This window comes from Stegostoma tigrinum, chromosome 4 (assembly GCF_030684315.1).
Source record: "Stegostoma tigrinum isolate sSteTig4 chromosome 4, sSteTig4.hap1, whole genome shotgun sequence".
Classification (NCBI taxonomy): Eukaryota; Metazoa; Chordata; class Chondrichthyes; order Orectolobiformes; family Stegostomatidae; genus Stegostoma; species Stegostoma tigrinum.
The window spans coordinates 116,787,058-116,810,863 of NC_081357.1; the positions used below are offsets into that span (position 1 = coordinate 116,787,058).

At 41.2% G+C, this 23,806-nt stretch overlaps 1 protein-coding gene across 3 annotated transcripts in view; it reads left to right on the plus strand.

Annotated features, from left to right (window-relative positions):
* Positions 1 to 23,806, plus strand: part of slc66a3 (solute carrier family 66 member 3) — a 38,552-nt gene that overhangs the window by 2,915 nt on the left and 11,831 nt on the right. Inside the window, exons 2-6 of one of the 3 annotated variants that reach the window (XR_009445708.1) lie at positions 12,680 to 12,762; positions 14,670 to 14,739; positions 18,409 to 18,466; positions 20,878 to 20,959; positions 23,369 to 23,777. Coding sequence is in view for 1 of the 3 variants with exons in the window: in XM_048531599.2 (XP_048387556.1) it covers positions 12,680 to 12,762; positions 14,670 to 14,739; positions 18,409 to 18,466 (211 nt within the window). In the remaining 2 variants the exon portion in view is untranslated. The remainder of the gene's footprint in view (positions 1 to 12,679; positions 12,763 to 14,669; positions 14,740 to 18,408; positions 18,467 to 20,877; positions 20,960 to 23,368; positions 23,778 to 23,806) is intronic. The other 2 variants (XR_009445707.1, XM_048531599.2) reach the window with 2 other exon arrangements.

Genomic DNA, 23,806 nt, shown 5'->3' on the forward strand with positions numbered 1-23,806 from the left:
CTTGGAGCGTACTGTGCTTTCAAGAAACAATGTTGCCCAAGTCTCTAAGAGCTGGTGCTGTTTCTGGTCCAGTTATGTTGGAATGGCCAGTTTTGAACAGGAGTTTGCAACATGCTAGTTTGGTAATGGGGTCATGTTAAGACTTAAGCCTCAGATAAAGCAGGAATCTTAGACTTTACTCTTCCATCAAAATTATTTTAAACTTTATTGTTAAAAAATCAACATTTTGTGCCTTTGACTTACCTTTATTTAGAATAGATCGTATGATATAATAAAAGTACAAAATCTATACAGAACAACAGGTTGGAATTTGTGATTTTGCCATTAACTGACCAATTTGATATCCTTTATGAAATTGATTTGAATTTTTCTTCTTTAATTTGAAGGTTAGTAGTATTTAAAAATCTGAATCATCATTTATGAACCAGGCAGCTAAGACTTATCCAAAACTTCAAATGATTCAAAATGGAGTAATTCAGATAAATTGAAATTGACAGAATTTAGAACTGAGCCTAAAATGTTTTGTGTGGATGTTGAACTTGTATCACTGTGCCTGGAAGTGTCTCTTCCCAGGTAGAGGAGGAGTTTGATGTCCTTGATGTATTGTTGTCTGATGGCTGTGATACCTATCCGTCACCAATGTCTTGGTCGACTCACAGCAGGTATGTAGATCAGAGTTGAGCTGGTCAAGCTACTTTTGACTCTGGGGTTAAGCCTTGGATTCTTCGGTCAACAAGAAGATCTTCTGTGAAGTCCAGATCTATCACGATGGCGCTGCCATGGCACACCAAAGCCTGGACCCACTGTCACTTTCCCCATGTCCGAATCAGGAACCAAGAAGAAAGGAACAGGGAGAGTAGGCGGCCTTGTTGTGAGGCTGTTGAAGGTGTCCACAGCAGCTAGAGTCACGATACACCGCTTTGAAGATGTTGATACGATGCTCCGTGATTCTACCCTGTCGTGTGATGTATCAGAGCGACTGCTGAACCATACTATATAAAGCTGTCTTGAAATCAATGAATAACAAATGGCTTCTAATACTTTAGGCTGTGCTTAATACTGTCCCTTGGTATACAGATCTGCTCACAGCATGACTTACTAACCCTGGACAGTTGCCTGTTCTTCACACATGGTACCATTTCCTTCTATCTTCAGTCTGTTGGGGCACACTGTACTAAAGTCCTTGCCTTGTGTTCTGTCCCTCCAATGGCTATGGATACTGAGGTTCCCCTTTCTTGGCAGCTTGGTTGGTGTGATTGGAGACACACCGTTGAACCATTGTTCTCCCACGCTTACATTTTGATCACTTAATCTGAATTATCAACATCTTTTTGCCACCAGCACCCTACACCCATTATCCCTACACTTCAACCCCCCCCATCCCCCCAAACTTCATTTCAGCTCTGGTGAAGTGCCATCTAGACTTGAAACATTGACTTGCTGTCTCTCTGTGGATGCTGTCTGACCTATTGTGACCTTCAACATTCACTGTTTTTGGTACAGAATCCAGCATCTGCAACTCCAGTTGTCTGGGACATCCTCCCAAAGTGCAGGTCTTGTTATCTGTGAGCTCTCCCAATGTGGCATTCTTGCCATGTTTGAACCACTCTGGAATGTCATTAATCCTGGGTGGTTTGATCTTTAGGCTGATGGTGGCTGTGTTTTCTTTTGGATCTCTGATCTGGCAGTTTCTGCCTGGTTGACATTTCTGCTGAGGTGCAGTGATGTTAGTCTAAGTACCAACCGGTTTCCATCTGGTTCTGCAGCATGTTGACGTTGTTTGCTGCTTCATGTGCTTTCTTGTCTTGTAACTGTATCTATCCTAGTTTGTCTCCCCTGCTGCTCTTCTTCATGGCTTTGTCCGATCATTTGTACTTTCATTGTTTTCATATCTTTTCTCACTGTTCTTTGCCTGATTCCTCTTGATCACCTTTAGATTTCTTTCATTCATCAACTTCAGAAATCCATTGTTCTTTGTTAGTTCCTGTCTTCTGCTCAGTGGTGCTCTGAAATTCTTTTTAATCCTCTTTGGTAGAAGTGGGAACTCTTCAGATTTGCCTGGCTTCATTATTGCTTTAAATCTGTTGGACAGGGTCAGTCCGAAACCTTCCAATATGTCCTTACCCTACAATTTCTTTACAATACTGTTTGTATTTATTCATGGATGTGGGTGTCGCTGACTAGGCCAGGATTTTTTTGTTGTCCAGAGGACAGTTAAGAGTCAACCATATTGTTGTGGGTCTGGATTCACTCATAGGCCAGACCAGGTAAGGAAAATAGTTTTCTTTCTCTAAAGAACATTAGTGAACCAGACAGGTTTTTATGACAATTGATGTTGGTTGCTTTTTATTCTGGATTTTTATTGAATTCAGATTTTCACCATCTGCTGTGGTGGGCTTCAAACCCATGTGCCCAGAATGTTAACCTGAGTTTATGGATTACTACACCAGTGATATTGTCTTTACTCTACTGCCTGTCCCAAGGCCTCTATGATTTTGCGGTTGTTGCTTCCGCACTTTTCAGGTAGATCATGCCTCAGATAAGGTGGTGATCCGATCCTATGTCAGCACCTCGACAACTCCAGACATTTTGTAGTGATATCTCCCATCTGTTGCTGATGTATAAATAGTAATTTTATTTACTATGTCATCATCTGGCGACCTGCATGTCATTTTGTGGATGTCCTTGTGTTTGTGCAAAGCCACATTGATCTTCCAGTGTCTCCACATGATGTGTTGCTTCAAACACCATCAATGTGCCCATTCTAGTATGAAATGCAATTTACTGCAGCAAGGCCCACAGGAGAATAGCCTATGTAAGATCCTGCACATCGCATGAAGAGGCATTGTCACTCATGAAGAAGTGCTACGCTGGGCTGGTCAAAGGCACTGCTGGAACTTTGTGACAGAGAGATAACTGAGACTGCCACACGGTGCATTTCACTTCCCAAATGTATATACGCACACACACACACGCACACACACACATACAGACACACACACACAGACACACACACACGCACACACACGCACACACATGGGAAAGAAGACAGGTCCAGCCCAAGAAGATCTGGCGAAGTATGTTTTAAGAGAACCTTCACGACCGTCACTTTGGTTGGGACAAAAGAGATTGCCAAGGGCTTCTGATGGACACTTGCTGCCCATTGTCCCACATTAGATTGGAGGATCTCTACCTAAGGTATACTCTCTCACTTTAACTAGCAGCATTACCGTTTTAATGAAATTTATGGTATTAGATAAAATAAGTTGTGATACCTGGGAATTACATGGCAATTAACTCATTTTACAAACCACATCCACCATTAACTAGGCATGAGTCAGCAATGGGTTGAAATGCTGTATGCTTGCCTGGATAACTGCAGCTCCAACACACTTGAGAAACTCAATCCCATCCAGGACTAAGCAGCCTATCCACCAGCATAAATATTTGCTTCCCCCACCGCTGGCGCACAGTGCCAGTGGTGTGTACCTTATATACCATGCACTGTGGAAAATTTTCAACTTGTCTTCAAGAGCAATTCGTTAACCCAACCAGCCGGGAAAACAAGGGTGACAGATGCATGGGGACGCCACCACCTGCAAGTTTCCATCCAAGCCTTGTACCATCATCAACTGGAAATACATTACTGTGAACTACTTTGGAAAGAAGATAAATTCTCTACACAGTCCAAAGCTTCCATGTAGAATTATAAATATGGCATCAGGTCAGATGTGGGCAAGGAAACCTCCCGCTGATAACCTTATACCGTCCTCCCTCGGCTGATGAATCAGTACTCCTTCATGTTGAACACAACCCTGGAGAAAGCACTTAGTGTAGCAAGGGCAAAGAATGTGCTCGGGATTGGGGGTTTTCATTGTCTACCACTGACACTGGCTCAGAACGGAGCATTACAGATCAAGCTGCTCAGGTCCTAAAGGACATAGCTGCTAGACTGGATCTGCAGCAGGTGGTGAGTGATTCAACAAAGGGGAATGAAGTATTTGAGCTCATCCTCAACCATCTACCAGTTGTAGACACATCTGTCTGATAGTTGCTGCTCTCACCGAAACTGCACAGCCCTTGTGAAGGCAAAGTCCCATCATGGCACTTGCATTGTGTTGTGTGAAACTATCACTGTGCTAAATGGAACAGACTTCAGACAGATCTAGAAACTCAAGATTGAGCATCCTTCAGATGCTGGGAGTCATCAGCGGCAGAACTGTACTCCCAACACAATCTCATGGCCTGGCATATCCCTTACTCTACTAATGCTGAGGGATCCATCCTGTTTTGGTGAAGAATGCAAGAGAACAGTCTTAAAAATGAGGTACCAACCTGGTGAAGCTACCAAACAGGAGTATTTGTGTGCAAAATAGCGTGGACATCAAATGATAGCCAGAGCTAAGTGATCCCACAACCAACAGATCAGAACAAAATTCTGCAGTCCTGCAGCATCTAGTCACGAATGATGGTAGACAATTGAACACCTCAGTTGAGGAGAAGGCTCCGCAAATATCCCCAAATCTCGATGGAAAAGCCCATGTTAGTGCAAAAGATAAAATTAAAGCATTCACCACAATCTTTAGCTAAAAGTGCTAAGAGAAAGATCCATCTCAGCCTTTTCCAGAGGTACCCAGTACTACCGATACCAGTATTCGGCTAATCTGATTCGCTTCACATGGTATAAAGAAACAGTTAGAAGCATTGGATAGTGCAAAGGCTACGCCCTGACAACATTTTGGCAATAGTACTGAAGACTTATCCTCCAGACCTTGCTGCTCCCTTAGCCAAGCTGTTCCAGTCCAGCTACAACAGTGGCACCTACCCAACAGTGTGGAAAATTGCCCAAGTTTGTCCTGTACACACAAAGCTGGACAAATACAATCTGGCCACTTACCACCCCATCAGTCGACTCTTGATCTTCAGTAAAGTGATGGAAGGTGCTATTGTGCGGTACCTACTCAGCGATAACCTGCTGAGTGACTAGCGAGTTTTGAGAAGATTTGTAGCTCAGGTTGAGGTTCTGGATGTGAGTTTGCTCGCTGAGCTGGAAGGTTAGTTTTCAGACGTTTTGTCACCATTCTAGGTAACATCATCAGTGAGCTTCCGACGAAGCGCTGGTGTTATGTCCCGCTTTCTATTTATCTGGTTAGGTTTCCTTGGGTTGGTGATGTCATTTCCTGTTCTTTTTCTCAGGGGATGGTAGATTGGCTCCAAGTCAATGTGTTTGTTGATGGAATTCCGGTTGGAATGCCATGCTTCTAGGAATTCTCGTGCATGTCTCTGCTTGGCTTGTCCTAGGATGGATGTGTTGTCCCAATCAAAGTGGTGTCCTTCCTTATCTGTATGTAAGGATACGAGTGATAGTGGGTCATGTTGTTTTGTGGCTAGTTGATGTTCATGTATCCTGGTGGCTAGCTTCCTGCCAGTTTGTCCAATGTAGTGTTTGTCACAGTTCTTGCAAGGTATTTTGTAGATGACGTTCATTTTATTTGTTGTCTGTATAGGGTCTTTTAAGTTCATTAGCTGCTGTTTTAGTGTGTTGGTGGGTTTGTGGGCTACCCTGATGCCAAGGTAGCCCACAAACCCACCAACACACTAAAACAGCAGCTAATGAACTTAAAAGACCCTATACAGACAACAAATAAAATGAACGTCATCTACAAAATACCTTGCAAGAACTGTGACAAACACTACATTGGACAAACTGGCAGAAAGCTAGCCACCAGGATACATGAACATCAACTAGCCACAAAACGACATGACCCACTATCACTCGTATCCTTACATACAGATAAGGAAGGACACCACTTTGATTGGGACAACACATCCATCCTAGGACAAGCCAAGCAGAGACATGCACGAGAATTCCTAGAAGCATGGCATTCCAACCGGAATTCCATCAACAAATACATTGACTTGGAGCCAATCTACCATCCCCTGAGAAAAAGAACAGGAAATGACATCACCAACCCAAGGAAACCTAACCAGATAAATAGGAAGCGGGACATAACACCAGCGCTTCGTCGGAGGCTCACTGATGATGTTACCTAGAATGGTGACGAAACGTCTGAAAACTAACCTTCCAGCTCAGCGAGCAAACTCACATCCTGCTGAGTGACGCCCAGTTTGGGTTCCGCCAGGGTCACTCAACTCCTGACCTCATTACGGCCTTGGTTCAAACATGGACAAAAGAGCTGAATTCTAGAGGTGAGGTGAGAGTGATGACCCTTGACATCAAGGCTGTATTTGACCAGGTTTGGCATTAAGGAGCTCTAGCAAAATGGAAGTCAATAAAAATCAGACAATCTCTCTGGTTGAAGTCAGACCCAACACATAGAAAGATGGTTGTGGTTGTGGTTGTTGGAGGTCAGTCATCTCAGCTGCCAGACATCTCTGCAGGAGTCTGTAAGGGTAGTGTCCTAGGCCCAACCATCTTCAGCTGCTTCATCAATGAACTTCCCTCCATCATAAGGTTAGAATTGAGGATGTTCACTGATGATTGTGTAATGTTCAGCAGTATTTGTGACTCCTCACATACTGAAACAGTCCATGTCCAATGACAGCATGATCTGGACAAGAACCTGGCTCATGCTGACATGCAGCAAGAATCAGTTGTGCCACAGAAGTGCCTGACATTGACTGTCTCTGATAAGAGACAATCTAACCACTGCCCCTTGACATTCAATGGAGTTGTCGTCACTGAATCTCCCACTATCAACATCCTGCAGGTTACCATTGACCAGAAACACACTGGCCTCACCAATATAAATACCGTGGCAATAATAGTCAGTCAGAAGCTAAGAATACTGCATGTAACTCACCTCCTGACTCTCCAAAGCCTGGCTACCATCTATATGGCACAAGTCAGGAGTGCGATGAACTACTCCCCACTGACTCAGATGGATGCCGCTCTAAAATACTAATGAAGCTTGACACCATCCAGGATAAAGCAGCCCATTTGATTGGCACAACATCCATTGCTTCCAACTCTGATGCTTGGTAGCAGCAGTGTGCACCGTCTACAATGTGCTTTTCTGAAATTCAAAGATCTTGAGGCAGCAATTTTCAAACCCACTGACAACTTCCATCTAGGAAAAAAAGAGCAGCAGAGACATGGGATCATCGCCTGTTGCAAGTTCCCTTCTGAGTGATTCACCATCCTGACTTGGAAATATATTGCTATTCTTTCAGTGTCATTGGGTCAAAACCCTGGAATTCTCTCCCTACTGGCATTGTGGGTCTACTTACAACAAATGGACTGCAGCAATTCAAGAAGGCGGCTCATCACCACCTTCTGAAGGGATTGGCAACATGGACTGGTAAATTCTGGATGAGCCAGCAATGTCCTCCCACAAATATGAAAAAAATCCACCTGGAACTGAACTAAAGGTGTATAAACAATACAAAGAGAAAGTGCTGGAGAAACCCAGCAGGTCTGGCAGCATCTGTGGTGAGAGAAACCAAGTTAATGTTTCAACTCCATTATGATTTTTCTTCAGAATTTTTCATTGCGATCGCCCTGCTGGAGTTCTGTATAGATTTAGTGCAACTTCCTTTGACTTTTATAGCCTATTTACTCACCCCACATTCTCTGAAGCACTACCAACTGCTTTGTTAATCTATTCTGAGACCTTCAAAAATATGTGCACACACATGCCAAGATTATCTGCCCGTTACCTGATTTATAATATAAGAAACTAGCATGTATTGTCTCCCTTTCTTCCTTCCAAAATGCATTGCCTGGTACATATCTATGTTAAATTATATTTTTCACATATTTCATTCCACCAATTTAGTTTAGGTCCTCTTGAAATCTATCACTAGAAGTTACCAGAGCTATCATAGACCATAGGGATGCTGTTGCATTAGAGAGGCAATTGGTGGTGTTTTAATCTGAGGGTTGCCTCAGGTAAGGGGCAAGGTTGAGAAGGAGAGTCTTTCATGGTAACCTCAGCTGATGATGGAATTTAAACCCACCCTATTGGTATTCCTACATTATGAACCAACTATCGAGCCAACCAAGCTGAACCAAATTCAAAACTTACAGATAACACAAAACTAGGGAGTGTAGTTATTCGTGGATAGGTTTGTTTAAAAAAAATACTATTTTCTAATGAACCTGCTCAGAGATGTTATTACACAACTCTGCAACAGGTGTGACTTGAGCCACACCTCCTGGTCCAGAGGCAGGGACATTACCACTGTGCTATGAGAGCCGTGAATAGTGATAGTATCTTTGAACTTGTGCAACATCATTATGACCTTCCACTGAACTGCCAAAAATTGTTTTCCATCTGGTAGTAGAAACTGGGTAGACAGTCCTCAACTTAAAACTCATGGATGTTTCAATTTTCACACCAACCACTTGTTCTGTGAGTTTAAGTTTTGAAAAGACTTTTACAATTGTATTACAATATACAGCATGTAGGTAAATTTTACAGGTAATTAAATTTAATTATTACAGTGAAATGTGAGAATCTCTTGCAAAAATCACGGTAGCTGAAGTTGTTACATATGTCCTTTAATTGATAATAGGAACCTACTTTAATTAAACTGTAATTGATGTGCAATTAATGAGTAACCTGATGTTCCCTTGGAGAATGAGATATGCCAGCTTAGATTTTCCGCTGTTAATAATATATCCACCTAGCGATAAATGGATCATCCATCTCCTGTTGCATCAAATTTGTTTTTTTGATAGGCTTGGTGAAAGCACTTTGCACATCAATCTTTAATCAATCAAGCTTTAATCAATCTTTCAGACCTTTGGAAGTTACTTTAATCTTTAGTTCAATTTTAGTCGTTATGAACACCTAAATTGTGAGACAGAACTGAGAGAAATTGGCTTAGTACAACATGACTATAGTTTTTTGACTTGAGTACTGTAGGGGAGGTGATGGGCCTAATGGTATTATCGCTGGACTGTTAATCCAGAGACCCAGATAACGTTCTGGGGACCCGGGTTCAAATCCCGTCATGGCAGATGGTGGAATTTGAATTTAATAAATATGAGGAATTAAGAATCTAATGATGATCATGAATCCATTGTTGATTGTTGGAAAAACCCATCTGGTTCACTAATGTCCTTCAGGGAAGGAAACTGCCTTCCTTACCTGGTCTGGCCCACATGTAACTCCAGATCCACAGCAATGTGGTTGACTCTTAACTGCCCTCTGGGCAATTAGGGATGGGCAATAAATGCTGCCTAGTCAGTGATGCCCTCATCCTGTGAATGAATAAAGAAAAAAAAGTATAGGTAGCAAGTTTGACATAAAGCTTTACTAGAATATCTAAGCAATGTAAAGCAATGATATAATTGCCAACATTGATCAGCATGCAGGAAGTGTACTATCTAATAAAACTAAGCTGAAATGGACACAAGTTAAATTTTTAAATAATACATCAACATTGGGGTCTAATATGGGCAACCAACTGAAGTGAATGCTGTTGACAGTTTGGGGAAACAAAAATATTGTGTAGCCCTAGATGGGTTCCTGATGTCCTAGTGCTAAATCAGGGAAAGAATTGTATAAGGATACAACCTTAGGAACATTGAGCCAAATACAGAGCCCAGTATTGCAATTCTGTATGTAATACTAATACACTGCAGGCTTTTTATTTCTACAAGTTCATTAGTAATTTAGAAGCAGTACAATGGCATCTTCTATCTCTGAGGAGTCTAGCTTCATACCTCTTTTAGGTCAGATGCACTACCAGGATAACAAATCCTTTGTATGTAAGAAAGTTGTCATCTTGATGAATGGGGGGGGGAGCGGGGGTTACTGGGCAGAAATATCAAAGCTGTGTATTGTCAAAACTTCAGATATGGAAATGTAATATTTAAATGCTACAATTTAATTGTGTTGTAATCAGAATATGTGCGTGAACAAAGGGAAAAGCATTTCCCACATTTTGCTCAGAATAAAAGAAAACCCACAGTGGGAAATGTGAACTATATCCATGTATTTTAATAGTTTTACATTTTTGAAATTCCAAATAAACAGGCGGGAAGCAGGCAGTTTGTTTTGCCAGGTACCAGTTTGATTTTTATTGCGTGGGAATTTTAGGCTGGCCTTTTAAGATCGTGGGAACATCATTATTGCAGCCAGTCTTATTTAAAGGGACCAGTCACAAAACCCCTGTCGTAGCATTCCCCCTCTATGGTCCAAGTGAGTCATGAGTATAACAATTCTGTTTCTAGGAAGTTATTTATTGAGTAAAAACAAAATCCTGCCAAGGATGGAATTTGGAAATGAAAACAGAGAAACTCAGCAGATTTGGAAACGTCTGCAGAGAGAGAAACAGGGTGGAACTTTTTTTTGGCTAAGCATTAGTTGTATCAAGTTTGGCCAGATGAAACTTAACTTATCGCGAGGCTGGTCACATTTCCCTGCCAGATATCACCAAACATTCTGCTTTAATTGCTGTTGCCAACCTATGGCATCACACAGTGCCTCCATCCCATCTTACCATGTGTCATTCATGATAGAATTTGCCACTCACCAGACATCCACTATGTGACAGCATCCCTTGTGACTATGCCATTTTAAGAGCTCACAGTGAACATGAAGGTACAGTGGCATCTGCCCTGCTAGAGACCAGTAACTGACGATGGCCAACGAGATCAGGTATGCACCGAGGTTCTCTAAAAGGGGATCTGGAGGTGTTGGTTGATGGGGCATTGGATAGGAAGTGTTTTCTTTTCCTGGAAAACAGACAGAGAAGGTCATGTGATAATGGGAACTGCAGATGCTGTAGAATCCAAGATAACAAAGTCTGGAGCTGGATGAACACAGCAGACCAAGCAGCATCTCAGGAGCACAAAAGCTGACGTTTCAGGCCTAGACCCTTCATCAGAGCTCTGATGAAGGGTCTAGGCCCGAAATGTCAGCTTTTGTGCTCCTGAGATGGTGCTTGGCTTGCTGTGTTCATCCAGCTCCACACTTTGTTATCTTAGACAAGGTCATGTGGCCACTTAATGTCTGCCTGATTGGAGATTGCCACAGAAGACAGAGCCCTGTCCAGGATACAGAGTGGCGGCATGGTGGCTCAGCGGTCAGCAATACTGCCCGACAGCACCAGGGACCAATTCCACTTTCGGGCGACTGTCTGTGTGGAGTTTGCACGTTCTTCCCGCATCTGCATGGGTTTCCTCTGGGTGCTCTGGTTTCCCCTCCCAGTCCAAAGATGTGCAAGTTAGGCAGATTGGCCATGCTAAATTGTCCCATTGTGTCCAGGAATGTGCAGGTTAGGTGGATTGGCCATGGGAAATGTAGGGATAGAGTAGCGGGATCGTCTGAGTGGGAAGCTGTTTGGAGGGTCGGTGTGGTCTGGATGTCTTATGTGTGGCCTGCTTCCACGCTGTAGGGATTCTATGATCAGGCAGGAAGGGTAAGTACTATACTCTGCTGTCTGCTATCTGTCATTCTCACTTGATGTTGTGCTCCTGCACTCGCCTCCCACCAAGGCCTGTGCTCTGATAGCCTTCTCTGTTGTATGCAAAATCTTTCTTCACTCCCTCCTACGCTACTAACCCTGCAATCCCCTCTGAGTCGCCTGCTGGTTGTCCTGGAATACCCTAAGGCTTTTGCCCAACATATACAAGCACTAACAGTTGCATCATCCACAGCAGAAGGCATTCCATAGTAGGGCAGAGCAAAGACAGACTGGTTGGAGGGGGTGTGAGTCTTTACAGAAGTCAGACTCTGCAAGGTGATGATTCCCTCTCTGACCAGGAAAGACTGGTCCAGGGTCTCTGGTGCAGAGAACCTAGGTCCTAGCAAGTAATTAAACTCTGCTTGTGGTTAGGCTTGGAACATTGGCAAATGGTGATGCCGAAGTGTCATAGTCATACATAATGGAAACAGGCCAGTCGGCCTAACTCGTCTGTGCCAACTCGGTTTCCTAAACTGAAAGGCTGAAGAGTGTGCGGGATATGAGGTTGCTGAAGACCTCTTCCCCACGGTTATGCAGATGCAGGAGAGAGAAAAGCCTCCAGGTCACTAGTGCTTGGAGGAGAGCTGCTGGCCAGGCCTCTGCTCAGTCTCCAGCAGGAGAAAACCATGTGGACCTGTTCAGACATGAGGCAGATCAGCAAGTAGATGTGTGGGCTGTTCTCGCTGAGGAGCTGGAGCGATGCAGATGGCTTAGCGGACTGAGACGGACCCAGCCCCTCAGGGATTGTTAGTGTCCAGGACCAAAGCTAGGGAACGAGGGCGCAGGGAGCTAATACATGTTGTCAATCTGCACTCAGAGTTTTCCAAACTCACATCACTTAGCTTTTTATCCAGCATTTAAATGCTCACCTCAGACTGATATTGTATTACTGTGTGATGTCGTTCCAGTATGACAACTGTTGAGATTTAATTAAGAGTATTTAGTAAATTTCAAGGAGGAGGAAAGTTTTTGAGCTATCCCTGAGCCTGTTAAGTTTTGTTTCTGTTTATTAACGATGAAAGAGGCAAAGGAGAGGAAGGAAAGAGAATAGTTTGTCAGTCAGAAATAAATATTTAATTTCGGTAGCATTTGGAGCTATGAATCTGTTTCTGTCGCTGACAATTTTCGAGCGTATTATTAACAATAGCCAATTTGCTCAAATAGTTTGTCTCCTGTTCTTTACACAGGAAATGTTCAATTCCTACAACTGATTTGAAACCAATAATTTGATCTGTTTTAGGTTTTCGATTTTCCTGACATACCAGACTTACTACGGGTACCCATTGACAACATACTTGGAGTATCCAGTCTTAATTCTACAAGGTAACCAATTGTTCCGTACGCTGCTAGAATGACAAACTAATTAGGGTACAGTGTGAAAAAAGACTGTCATACTCTTTTCTTTGTGTAAAGGTTAACAGGACTTTGACAGTGCATTATGGAATAAAAACAGTTGGCTCCAGTTAGCAAGCTAACACCCTCAGTAGCTGAGTTGGATAAATGGCAGCATTGCCTACTGTAATATCTGTAATCACTTGTATGTGTGCACTAGACAGTCAACCTGTAAGCTGCACAGGTTGTATGTTTTCAAGTCTGACCCTGAGTAAGGTTGACTGCACAGCTTCCAGGTTGTACACAATGAAATTTGCATGAAGCACAGAAAGTTATCACACAAGAAACCTTTCAATCCTACAACTGGTTTTAAGGTGCAAGTTGACTGGTTGGAGAACAAATGATTTCATCTATTTGATCAACATGTAGTCAGAAAGGCTAATGGAAGTTTGGCCCTTATTTCAAGGGGGTTGGAGTACAAGCGTAGGGAAGTCTTACTGCAGCTGTACAAGATGCTGGTCAGACCGCATCTGGTGTACCATGAGCAGTCTTAGTCCCCTTATTTAAGGAATTGTATTATTTCATTGATGGCAGTTTAGAGAAGGTTCATTAGGATGATCCCTAATAAGGAGGGATTGCCTTATGAGCAAAGGCTAAACAGGTTGGGACTCGACTCACTGGAGTTTAGAAGAATGAAAGGTGATCTCATTGAACTATAGGATTCTTAAGGGGCTTGATGGGGGGAAAGAGCTGAGAGAACATTTCTCCTCAGGGAAGAGTCCAGGACCAGAGGGTTGAGTATCAGAATAAAGGACATCAATTTAAGACTGGGATGAGGAGGAATTTCTTCTCCAAAGGTCAGAGTCCTTGTGTATACTAAAAGCTGAAAAAGATACATAGATTCTTAATCAATAAGAGAATCAGGGATGACAGGGAAAAGGCAGGAAAGAGGATGTGAGGAATATTAGATCAGTCAAGATACGATTGAATATTGGAGAAAACTCAATGGGCCAAACAGCCTGCTTCTGTCCCAGTTTCTTATGGTCATGTGATTACCTTTAGTGTTATGGGCTGGAGAAAGAAAAGAAATTCCTAACTTCCTGTAATTCAGTATTATCCAATAATCTCTGTTGGATAGTCCACATGAAGATGTTTGTATGTATTGGGCATGGTTTTGACTAACTCTACAAATGAATTATTGACATCTTGCAGCCTCTAGGCAACCTAGCCTACAAGGAGCTAGCAAGTAGGAAGGAAGTTGGTCACACATTTAGAAATCAAGTATAATGCCTAATATTTTACATTCTACGAGCTGAAATTCAAAATGTACTGCACCAAAGAAATCCCTAAGCTTATTCTTTATCACTTTATCACATTGGTATAGCATGTGACCCAAGTTTAGTGCTGTACTTCTCCAACTTTTCCCACTGGGACCTCTATTGAGCTATAAAAAGATCATGCACCCTTGGTGAGAACTGAGTGAACAAGTGATAGGAGAGTGAGAGGCGAATGGAGAGAAGAGATGCAGCACTGTGGAGCTTGTATCGACCTTTCCTTTGGGAAGCCCTGCTTTAATATTTGACAAATAGTACAGTATAGTAATGGCAAAAATTCAACAAATGATTTTCTGTATGAAATAAAGAATACTAATGCCTGAAAGCTGAAATAAGAGAGAACACCACATGTGTCTAACAGGCTTGTCAGCATGTTAAAGAGAAAACAAGTGGTTAATGTTTCAAGTGGGACTCTGATCACAATCAAAATTATTGTCTCTTGTTGATGGGTTTCACGGGAATTAAAATTTTAATTAATGATTCCATTAATTTCTGCAAAGCAAGCCAATTGTACACCTGTGTTGTATCGTAAACCACTAACGCTACTGTTCTTTGTTTTTGCAGATGTTATTCTCTTAATGTGTGTTCTCTTTTATAATGGAAACATTGGAACAGCTTTACCGTACACAATCCTGTATCCTTGGCATTTTAATTCTGAATAAGGGATCATTTTGCAATTCTTTTAATTCATTCACAGGGCTGTTTTACATGCACATATCTATCTGAAATTCAGTGCTATGACAATGCTACTTGTGAAATGTTGGTCTTGCCTGGAATTTCTCATGCATATCATTCTGATCTGGAGCATTCCTGCTGTGAGCAGAGACCAATGAAAAGCCTGAGCAAATGTCAACCCTGGATATCTCTTAAGTATCTCTTTATAGCCAATTTCAGAGTGAGAGTGGGAGGATGTGGTTGTAATGAATGTCAACATCTTTAGCTGTAATAGATTGCAAGTGGGTTAAATTGGGGCAAACAGGAGAAAGTAATGTTAGGATCTTAGAAAAATGCATGGATTGTTTCATGTCAAGGGATTTAGCTAAGTATTTATTCGTTCCCTGCAGGTTTGATTTTGAGTGACCGATTGTGTAACAGCTTTGCAACAATCTGGAGTCCTGTGTACCTATTATGCCATATTTCCAGGATTAAGATATTACAGTGACCAGCATCAGCAAGTGGTGACATAAGAAAGGCAGCTGTAGTTCACGTCAACATTATTTTTCTTTCCATTCAGTTAGTTACAACAATGAATCAAACACAACATTACCCAGAGTAAATTAAACCTTAGTTAAATGGACTAGAAATTAAATTGGTAGAGTGGGAAGAGCAACTGGAGGGAGAAGAGACTTTGAACCTGCCAGAACCTATTACTCTTAACAAAGCTTTGTTCCTTGGAGGTAGCTCAGGAAAATGAGCATCCTGAATCTCTGATTTGGAGGGCCATGGATTGAGATACCACAGCAGGATTTGGCCCCATGATTCAGGCTAGTTTTTGAGGAGTTTTCAGATGGTGCGATCTTCTGTTCTGCCTGAAGGACTGGCAGGGTATGTGACCCCATTGACTGTGACAGCTGTTTGGCACTTCCAGGAGCTTTAATCAGCTTGAGGCATGATTTCTGATTCTCAGTCAGGAAAATATAGTTATACATTCTTGGGGAGCTCAAATAACAAATAATTGATGAGTCAATGACGATGGCAGAAAGAATGGTAATGTTATAGAGTCATGTTCATCGAGTTATAGAGTACAGAAACAGACCTTTGGTCCAACTCGTCCAGGCTGATCAAAATACATCCAAAATAAATCTAGTCTCATTTGCCAGCATTTGGTCCATATCCCGCTAAATCTTTTCATATTCCTATACCCAGCCAGATGCCTTTTAAATATTGTCATTGTACCAGCCTCCACCACTTCCTCTGGCAGCTTATTCCATACACACACCACCTTCTGTGTGAAAAAGTTGCCCCTTGGGTCCCTTTTAAGCCTTTCCCCTCTCACCTTAAACCTACTCCCTATAGTTTTGGACTCTCCTATCCTGGGAATATGACCTTGACTATTCACCCTATCCGTGTCCCTCTTGATTTTATAAACCTCGATAAGGCCACCCCTCTGCCCTCGATGCTCCAGGGAAAATAGCCCCAGCCTATTCAGCCTCTCCCTGTAGCTCAAACTTGCCGATGCTGGCAACATCCTTGTAAATCTTTTCTAAACCCTCTCAAGTTCTACAGCATCAACAAAGCTCAGGATGGATAGTCTGTTGTAGATGGGATTGACAGAAGATAAATGAAGGATGATTGCCCTTTTGGGATAAAAGCAGTTGTCTAAAGACAGGTAGGAAAGAATGCTGCATACAGGACGTAACACAGATGAGTGTAGATTAAACAAGCGTTCAGGAATGTGTAGCTTAGGTGGGTTATAAGGGGATGGGTCTGAGTGGGATATCCCAAGGGTCAGTGTGGACTTGTTGGGCCAATGGGCCTGTTTCCACACTGTAGGGATTCTGTGATCTATGAGCATCTTTCATGTAGCAGGGAGAGACCAGAATTTGTTTAACTTATTAATATTATTCAAATAGCTTAAGGCAAGAAGGAACAGAATAAAATCATAGAAACTCACAGTGAGAGAGAGATTTTTATTTTTATTTCATGGACGTTGCTGTTCCTTGCTAAGCCAGCATTTGACGGTGATGATGACTTACTTTCTACAATAGTTCAAGTGGTACAGGTAAACCTGTAATAAAGGTAGCGAGGGAAATTCGTTGAGATCACAAAGGTTGTTCCTGATCTTGCGCTTCAATCACCTCACAAACAATATGACTTTTAAATGCAAAGGGAAGGAATGAACTTGGTGTGGAATTAGTGGTGCCAAATGCATCTGGAAAGCAGGAGCTACAAAAGGGAGGTGACCTGCTGTATAGAGAAGGAGGGTCAGGCAAAACCAAAGCGATGCACTTGACATAGCTCAAGATAACCTCATGAACAGACACTTTTCAACCATTTAAAAACAAACTTCTGATCTTCCTGCATTGACTCCAACAGCCAGCTACTAATGAGCATCAGATTGCCTGGGCTTGTCGAAGTTCCCTTTGAAAATTACAGTCTAACGTTCCTTACCTGACAACATCTCCCAAAAGAGTTAATGGGCCATTAATTGGCAGGGACAGGATTCCCCATTCATCCCCACTCACTGTCACTTTGGAAATTTTAAAATGTATCAGATGTCAGGATTCAGTCAACTGGGACTGTGTTTTTTGAATCTCACCAGTTCCCTGTTTTCAAATCTACCAGCTTTTAAAAACCCAGTTCTTGTAATAAAACCAGAAAATGTTGGAAATACTCAGCATCTGTGGAGAGAGAAACAATTTTGGATCGATATCCTTTTGTTCAAATTTCCAGCATCTGTGTTATTTTGTCTTTTGTCTAAGCATTTCCTCATGTTCTGTCTACTGCAGGAGTGTTATGTGTAGCTCCTCCAGCCTGAGAGTAAGATTCACTTCTTGGTTGAAGTTTTAGTTTTGGAACTTGTGGTTTGTGCAATGATTATTGCAACTTTCAGGCTGAAGAGTTATAAGTGTTGGGGTTGAAGTACTGGGTTAGTAACTTGGGAGCTAAAAATTCAGAGGATGTACATTCAGCTCTCACCATGGTAGATTAAGTGTTTGAATTCAGGTTTATTTTTAAAAGTAATGAAAAATCAAAGGCTGGTAGCAGTAACAGTAACCAGTCAGCTTGCCCTACAAACTGAACTGGTGCACTAATATTCTTTAAGAAAGGGACGCCACCGATTTGAGCCCTGCACTGTAAATTGCCATCTGAAGTGGCTCTGGGAACGAGCACTGCCCTTGTCAGTGACACCCACATCCTGAGAATAAATGTGAAAAAATTGTTCACGAGATTTTTTTTGGGTCAGAAATATATTTATTGGAACCCAGCAAAGGAATTGCCAGAGCAAAGGCAAATGACTCAATAAAGTAGTTCAACCCCATAGAAAACTTACAATTATAAATTGGACCATAACCTTTTATGTTGTTCGTCTGTGAGCTAATAATAGGTTCCATATCTCAGAAAGCGCAACGTAAGCATGGAATGGAATGTTCACGAAGAAAGATAGCAGAATTTAATAGCAGACATACAAAATGTACATAAATAAAAGACTGAATTCAAAATATTGGAAAACACATTAACTTGCAAGACATGTCTGGGAATGTCCAAGTATAAACTTTTTTTTAATGTTACAGATGGCAAATGGTTTTTGCACGCAACTTGATTGAATTCCATTTTTAGTTTCTTCCTTAGCAGCATTCAGATTTATCATTGGTTGGCGTCTGTTAACAATCCATAAGTTAGTCATAGACTTAGCTATGGTAAGTATTCCACAAAACAGTCTGTATTTGTGGGTGATGCTTTACGTTACTGCCAGTGCTGAGAACAGTAGGTGTATGCCACTACACCAGACTTCAAATGGTCTAATTTGGAATACTAATGATAAACTACAATAGAGCTTTTCACATTAATGACAACCAGTTATACCTGTTACTGACTGAAGGAGATGACATTGAGTTGGGCGACAGCTGAATTCCAATTTTCTGTCTTACAATATCAGCTGGAATATTATTTCAGGGGTGTGCTGGTGAACAGAAAATTACGCACCAGAGAAAACCAAGCATGTGGGATGCCATTTGTTTTCACTCTAACTGCAGAGAGTACCCTGAAATTCATATAGATGTAGTCATTTTGTTCAATTAAATAATATTTTAAAATCAATCCTCATCTTCAATAATTAGTTCTTGCAAACCATTGTAGTTTTACTTTAAGGATTCTGGCCAGGAATGAGTAAATTGCTTGACTGAAGTTGTGCAGGAATGGCATGTCACTGACACAATCTACAGGTACTAGAGAACTAAGCAGGTTATGTTAATTTTCAGAGTGGATAGTGCAGTCAAATAAACCTGTGAGTTCTGTGTTGTAATTCCTGTGGAAGTTATGATGCTACATGTACAAAAGGGAATGTGAAGTTTGCAGTGCAATTTTTATCTCTGTTGAGAGAACTGTACTTGCTGTCTTTTTGGTTTGAGATTATTAGAAGGAGAAAGAGTTACTGGCAATATATCGAAAAGCACTAGCAGACAACTAGCCTAAAATGAATGAAAAGCTAGGCTGGAACAAGCGGTGCCAAAAATATCTATTACCAACTCAAGAAATCCTAGGTAGAATATTAGCAACTCGATCAGAATTATGTGTTAAATTTATCACTTAGTCTTAGAGTATTTTGTGATTCTGTATCTTGTGTATTCAACTTCAGACTGTTAATACTGTTCAGAAACAATTGTTTTTAATTTTGATAATTCAAAAATAGACAACAATTGTTGTTAATCAGAAACTTGAACTCTAGTAATTCAGTGTATTTAACTCTTTAACCACACATGCCTTTGCTAGCTGCCTGTTCCCACACCAACATGTGACACTGGGAGTAGTCCAGACGTTACAACCTTTGAGATACTGCTTTTTAATCTGCTACCGGGCTCCCTCTTTTGACCTAGACTGTCCTACGGGCATTCAGTGATATCCGTTATTCTGGCCAGGGTGGCAACAGACTATCCCAGAGCCGTGTCTCTGCCTGCAGAATTGCCTCCATATCCCTTGGTATTGAATCTCCTACTGCAATAACTCATCGTTTGTCTGGTGTCCATCCCTTCCCCTTCTGGCTGTGCTCCTCAGAGGAACAGTCAGTTGTTCATTTTCCAAACACTGTTCTTGAGTTAGTTGCACTGTGGACTTACATAGAACAGACTGGAATTGACACTTAGCACTGAATTTTTCCAGAAATAGGCGAAGTTTTAAAAGTAGTTCATTGGGATGTCTTGAGGTCATGAAAGGGCAGTATATGATCAGGAGTCTTTTTGTGGAAGCCACTGATAATTGCTAGAAATTAATCAAACTGCCATATCTATCCCACAAACTGTGTATCGTAGAGAGGTGGATTCTTTACTTTGCAAGTTTAATATCTCTCTTTACTCTGGAATCAAGGGTCCTCACATTTGGCAAGTTTATTAAACATAGATCATCTCAGTATTTGTGTTCTACAAGAACTCTTACAGATTTGCACATCCTGCAGTCAGTCCTTCAAGACAGTGCAGAACCAATTAGATGGAAGCATCGGTAATACCAGATTAACTCGATTATGTTTTTTAGAAGGAGAAAATCCACACAAGGATGAATGTATAGTAAGTACTGTGGGAATGAAGAGGGAATCCTTATGAAAGAAAAGACTTTTAGAAAATCTTGTGGTAGAATATGTTCATGGAATTACATTTAGATTACTTTCATTTGGTTATCACTGTCCTACCAATTGCCAAACTGTTGTTCTCATCACTGTTCCTGTTACCTGACCTTTTATTGGCTTTTCTTTAATATAGTAGTTAGAATTTTAATTGTTCATTTCTTTTAGTCCATTCATTGTCCTTTCCTTGCTCTCGAGGCACAGTTAATATCAAATATTATACATTTCTTCTGAATTGGTAGTAAGATTGAAACAGTGAGGGAAAATGTGGGAGTGAGGACATGGGAATGAGGACATGTACATTGCAGAGTGCTCATGTATTGGTGCCTTTGCAAAATGCCAGTATAGACTGAATCTATTCAGCGCTCATCAGTCACATTGGAAAATTAATTATTTACTGTTTGAAGTTATGCCATTAGTTCTCAGATGCACTCTCAACACTAGTATGGTATGCAGTATTAATTGGAATTGTTTTTGAAATTTACTTGTTTGCAGGATGTGGGTGTCGCTAGCTAGGCCAGGATTTATTGCCTATTTGGAAGCCTGAGAGTTTGGAGTCACATGTAGGTCAGACCAGGTGAGGATGGCAGATTTCCTTGCCCCGAAAGGCGTTAGTGAAATGGCTGGTCGACATGGGTTACTTTAGGCTGGCAATTTATTTGATTTTTTTTAAATTGACCTTCACCATCTGTCATGGTGGGATTCAAACCCATGTCCCCTGAAGTTGAACCTCGCATTCTGGATTTACTAGCGCAGTGACATTACCATTATGTCCCCGCCTTTGTTTACATAACATGGTCACAGGAAAAGTAGTCACTGTACAGACTGACACCGATTTTTGAGAGAATGAGTACAGTTTGCTGTCTGGTTTTGATCTGTCTGATTTTGAAAATAAATTTGGTAAACGCAGACTTTTTACGGCTCTAGATATCATGATTTGCCTGATCGGTCAGACATTTGAAGAAAGAACATTTTGTATATGCCCAGTTTCATTTGGAACAGTTGAACAAAATAATGAGAAGAGCGATGTCTTGAGGAACAGCTGCATGGTGCTTTTGGCATTTTTAATAGGCATGAGTGGAGTAAAAATCTAAATCCTTTCAATTTTCTTCTGCTTCTTGTATATTGCTTTTAATGAGACCTGAATAACCAGATTTTTGTGATGCTGCACTGTAAATGGATACTGATCACCATGGATTTGTTCCAGTAATATCACATTCCTTGCGATAACTTAACCATCAAAAGGCCTTACAGCTTTGAAATTTGTTTCCGAGGCTTCACATCCTTTCTCTTTGTCTACTTTTGTAGCTTTTTTCACTTACCTCCCATATGGAAGGCTAAACTAAAATTGGTGATTTGGCAATATCTTAGCAAAATTTCTCCCAATATTTTTGTGAGCCCAGGAGCCAATATACCTGTTTTGTTATTGTCTGAGTTAAAACTAAGTGTCATAATTAATATGATCTGAATGCTGGACTAACTTGGTCTTTTGTATTGCAATAATTAATCAGCCAGTCTGGCTATATACTATGTGTTAACCTATACAGTCACTCATCCTGTGTATCTTTGTATTAATGTAAACCATAAATCGTGTTGAATAAGGAACATAAAAGGCATGAATGTAGATATGATCAACACTATTTTGTTATTTAGTCATGGGACATGGGCATTGCTGGCTGGCCAGCATCAATTGCACATCCCTATTTGTCCAGGGGTGCAGTTGAGAGCCAACCATGTTGCTGTGGATGTAGGTCAGACCAGGTGAGGATGGCAGATTTCCTCCCCTGAAAGACATTAGTCAAATGGATGTGTTCTTCCAACAATTGGCAATGATTTTGTGGTCTTCGTCAGATTCTTAATTCCAGATTTTTAAAATTTATTACTGAATTCAAATTCAAGTCTGCCGTAGCAAGATTTGAAACTGTGTCCCCAGAACTTTAGCAGACCTTCTGGATTAAGAGGCTAGCAATAGTACCTTGAGGCATTGCCTCCTCAATTATCCCAAGTTGTTGTTGCATTTTTTATAATTAACATCCTCTCTGCAAAGATTAATTGGATAAAACATCGTTGAAACTCACCCAGAGAACTAGCTTCATTATATCACAGAATGCTTGTGGTGCACAAGGAGGCAGTTCTAGTGTGTACTGCTGCCTCACAGTGTCAGGTCTAGGGCGACTGTGTGACGGTTGCATGTTCTCCCCACATCTGTGTGGGTTTCCCCCCACTGTCCAAAGTTGTGTGGGCTAGGTGGTTTAACCTTGGTTAAAACTCCATGTGGAGTGTTGGGGGGTGGGGCCTGGGCGAATGCCCTTCAGAGGACCAAATAGCCTTGCTCTGCAATGTGGGCGTTCAATGGCGTTTATAACTCCATGCTTGGCCCATTGTTCCTGCACTAGCTATGCATTTTAACCAATTTCCTACCTTTTTCCCATAGCCCTGCACATTGTTTCTACTAAAATAACCATCTGAAGCCATTTAGAATACCTCAGTTATAGTCCTTGAGATAAATCCCAACAGGCATAATCCTTTAACTTTTTGATTTGTAAATTGAATGAAAGTAATAACATTAATTTTTAAATAGATGGAAGAATTCCACCAATGATAACCGGATGGGATGGTGTAAAGTGGTGACAGACATACTTGAGTTGTGGGCTGTCTTCCTTGCCTTTCTTTATTAGAAGTGAATTTCATATGTATTCTGCTATTTGATACAGGCCCAAAATTGTGTTTATGCTTCATGTATTTAACTACAAGAAAAATTGTTTAAGCAAACTATCAACCTTTTAGCACAAAATAAATAAACTCCAAACTGGGAAGATAGTAAGTACAAGTAAACAGATGGTGTTTAAAAATTGACATACCGCCACCCTTTGTTTTTCTGTCTGTGTTTCCATTTCTGTTTTTCTTACTTACTGTTTTATTCTGCTTTTCTTGTCTTAACTTTTTCTCGTGTTTTTGTTTACTATTCTCTGCTCACGATACCTAGAAAGGTGGACATTTGAAGATGGGGAAGCCCTGAAGTGGAATACAAGTGACGGTCAGGCTTCAACTTTAGCACGATGGTTGTCACCAATGGGGACACCGTAGGGATGTGGAGTGAGATCAACTGTACCTGCTTTGAACGTGTCAAATTTGGCTTAGTGGTAGTATTCTTACCTTGGAATCCAAATATTGTGGGTTCAAGTCCCAGTCCAGATGTTTGAGTATGTAATCTAATTTAACACTTTACTGCAGCAATGACTGAATGCTGCTCACAGCTGATACAATTTTAAACCAAGACACTGTTTCCACTTGGGGGTGGAATTGAAACTGTACTTCATTGACTGTAGAGTGCTTTGGGGCATCCTGAAGTCCTGAACAGTGCTATATATATGCGCATCTGGTTGTATATGAAAGTGAGTACACCTTCCTTCTTGATTTTTGA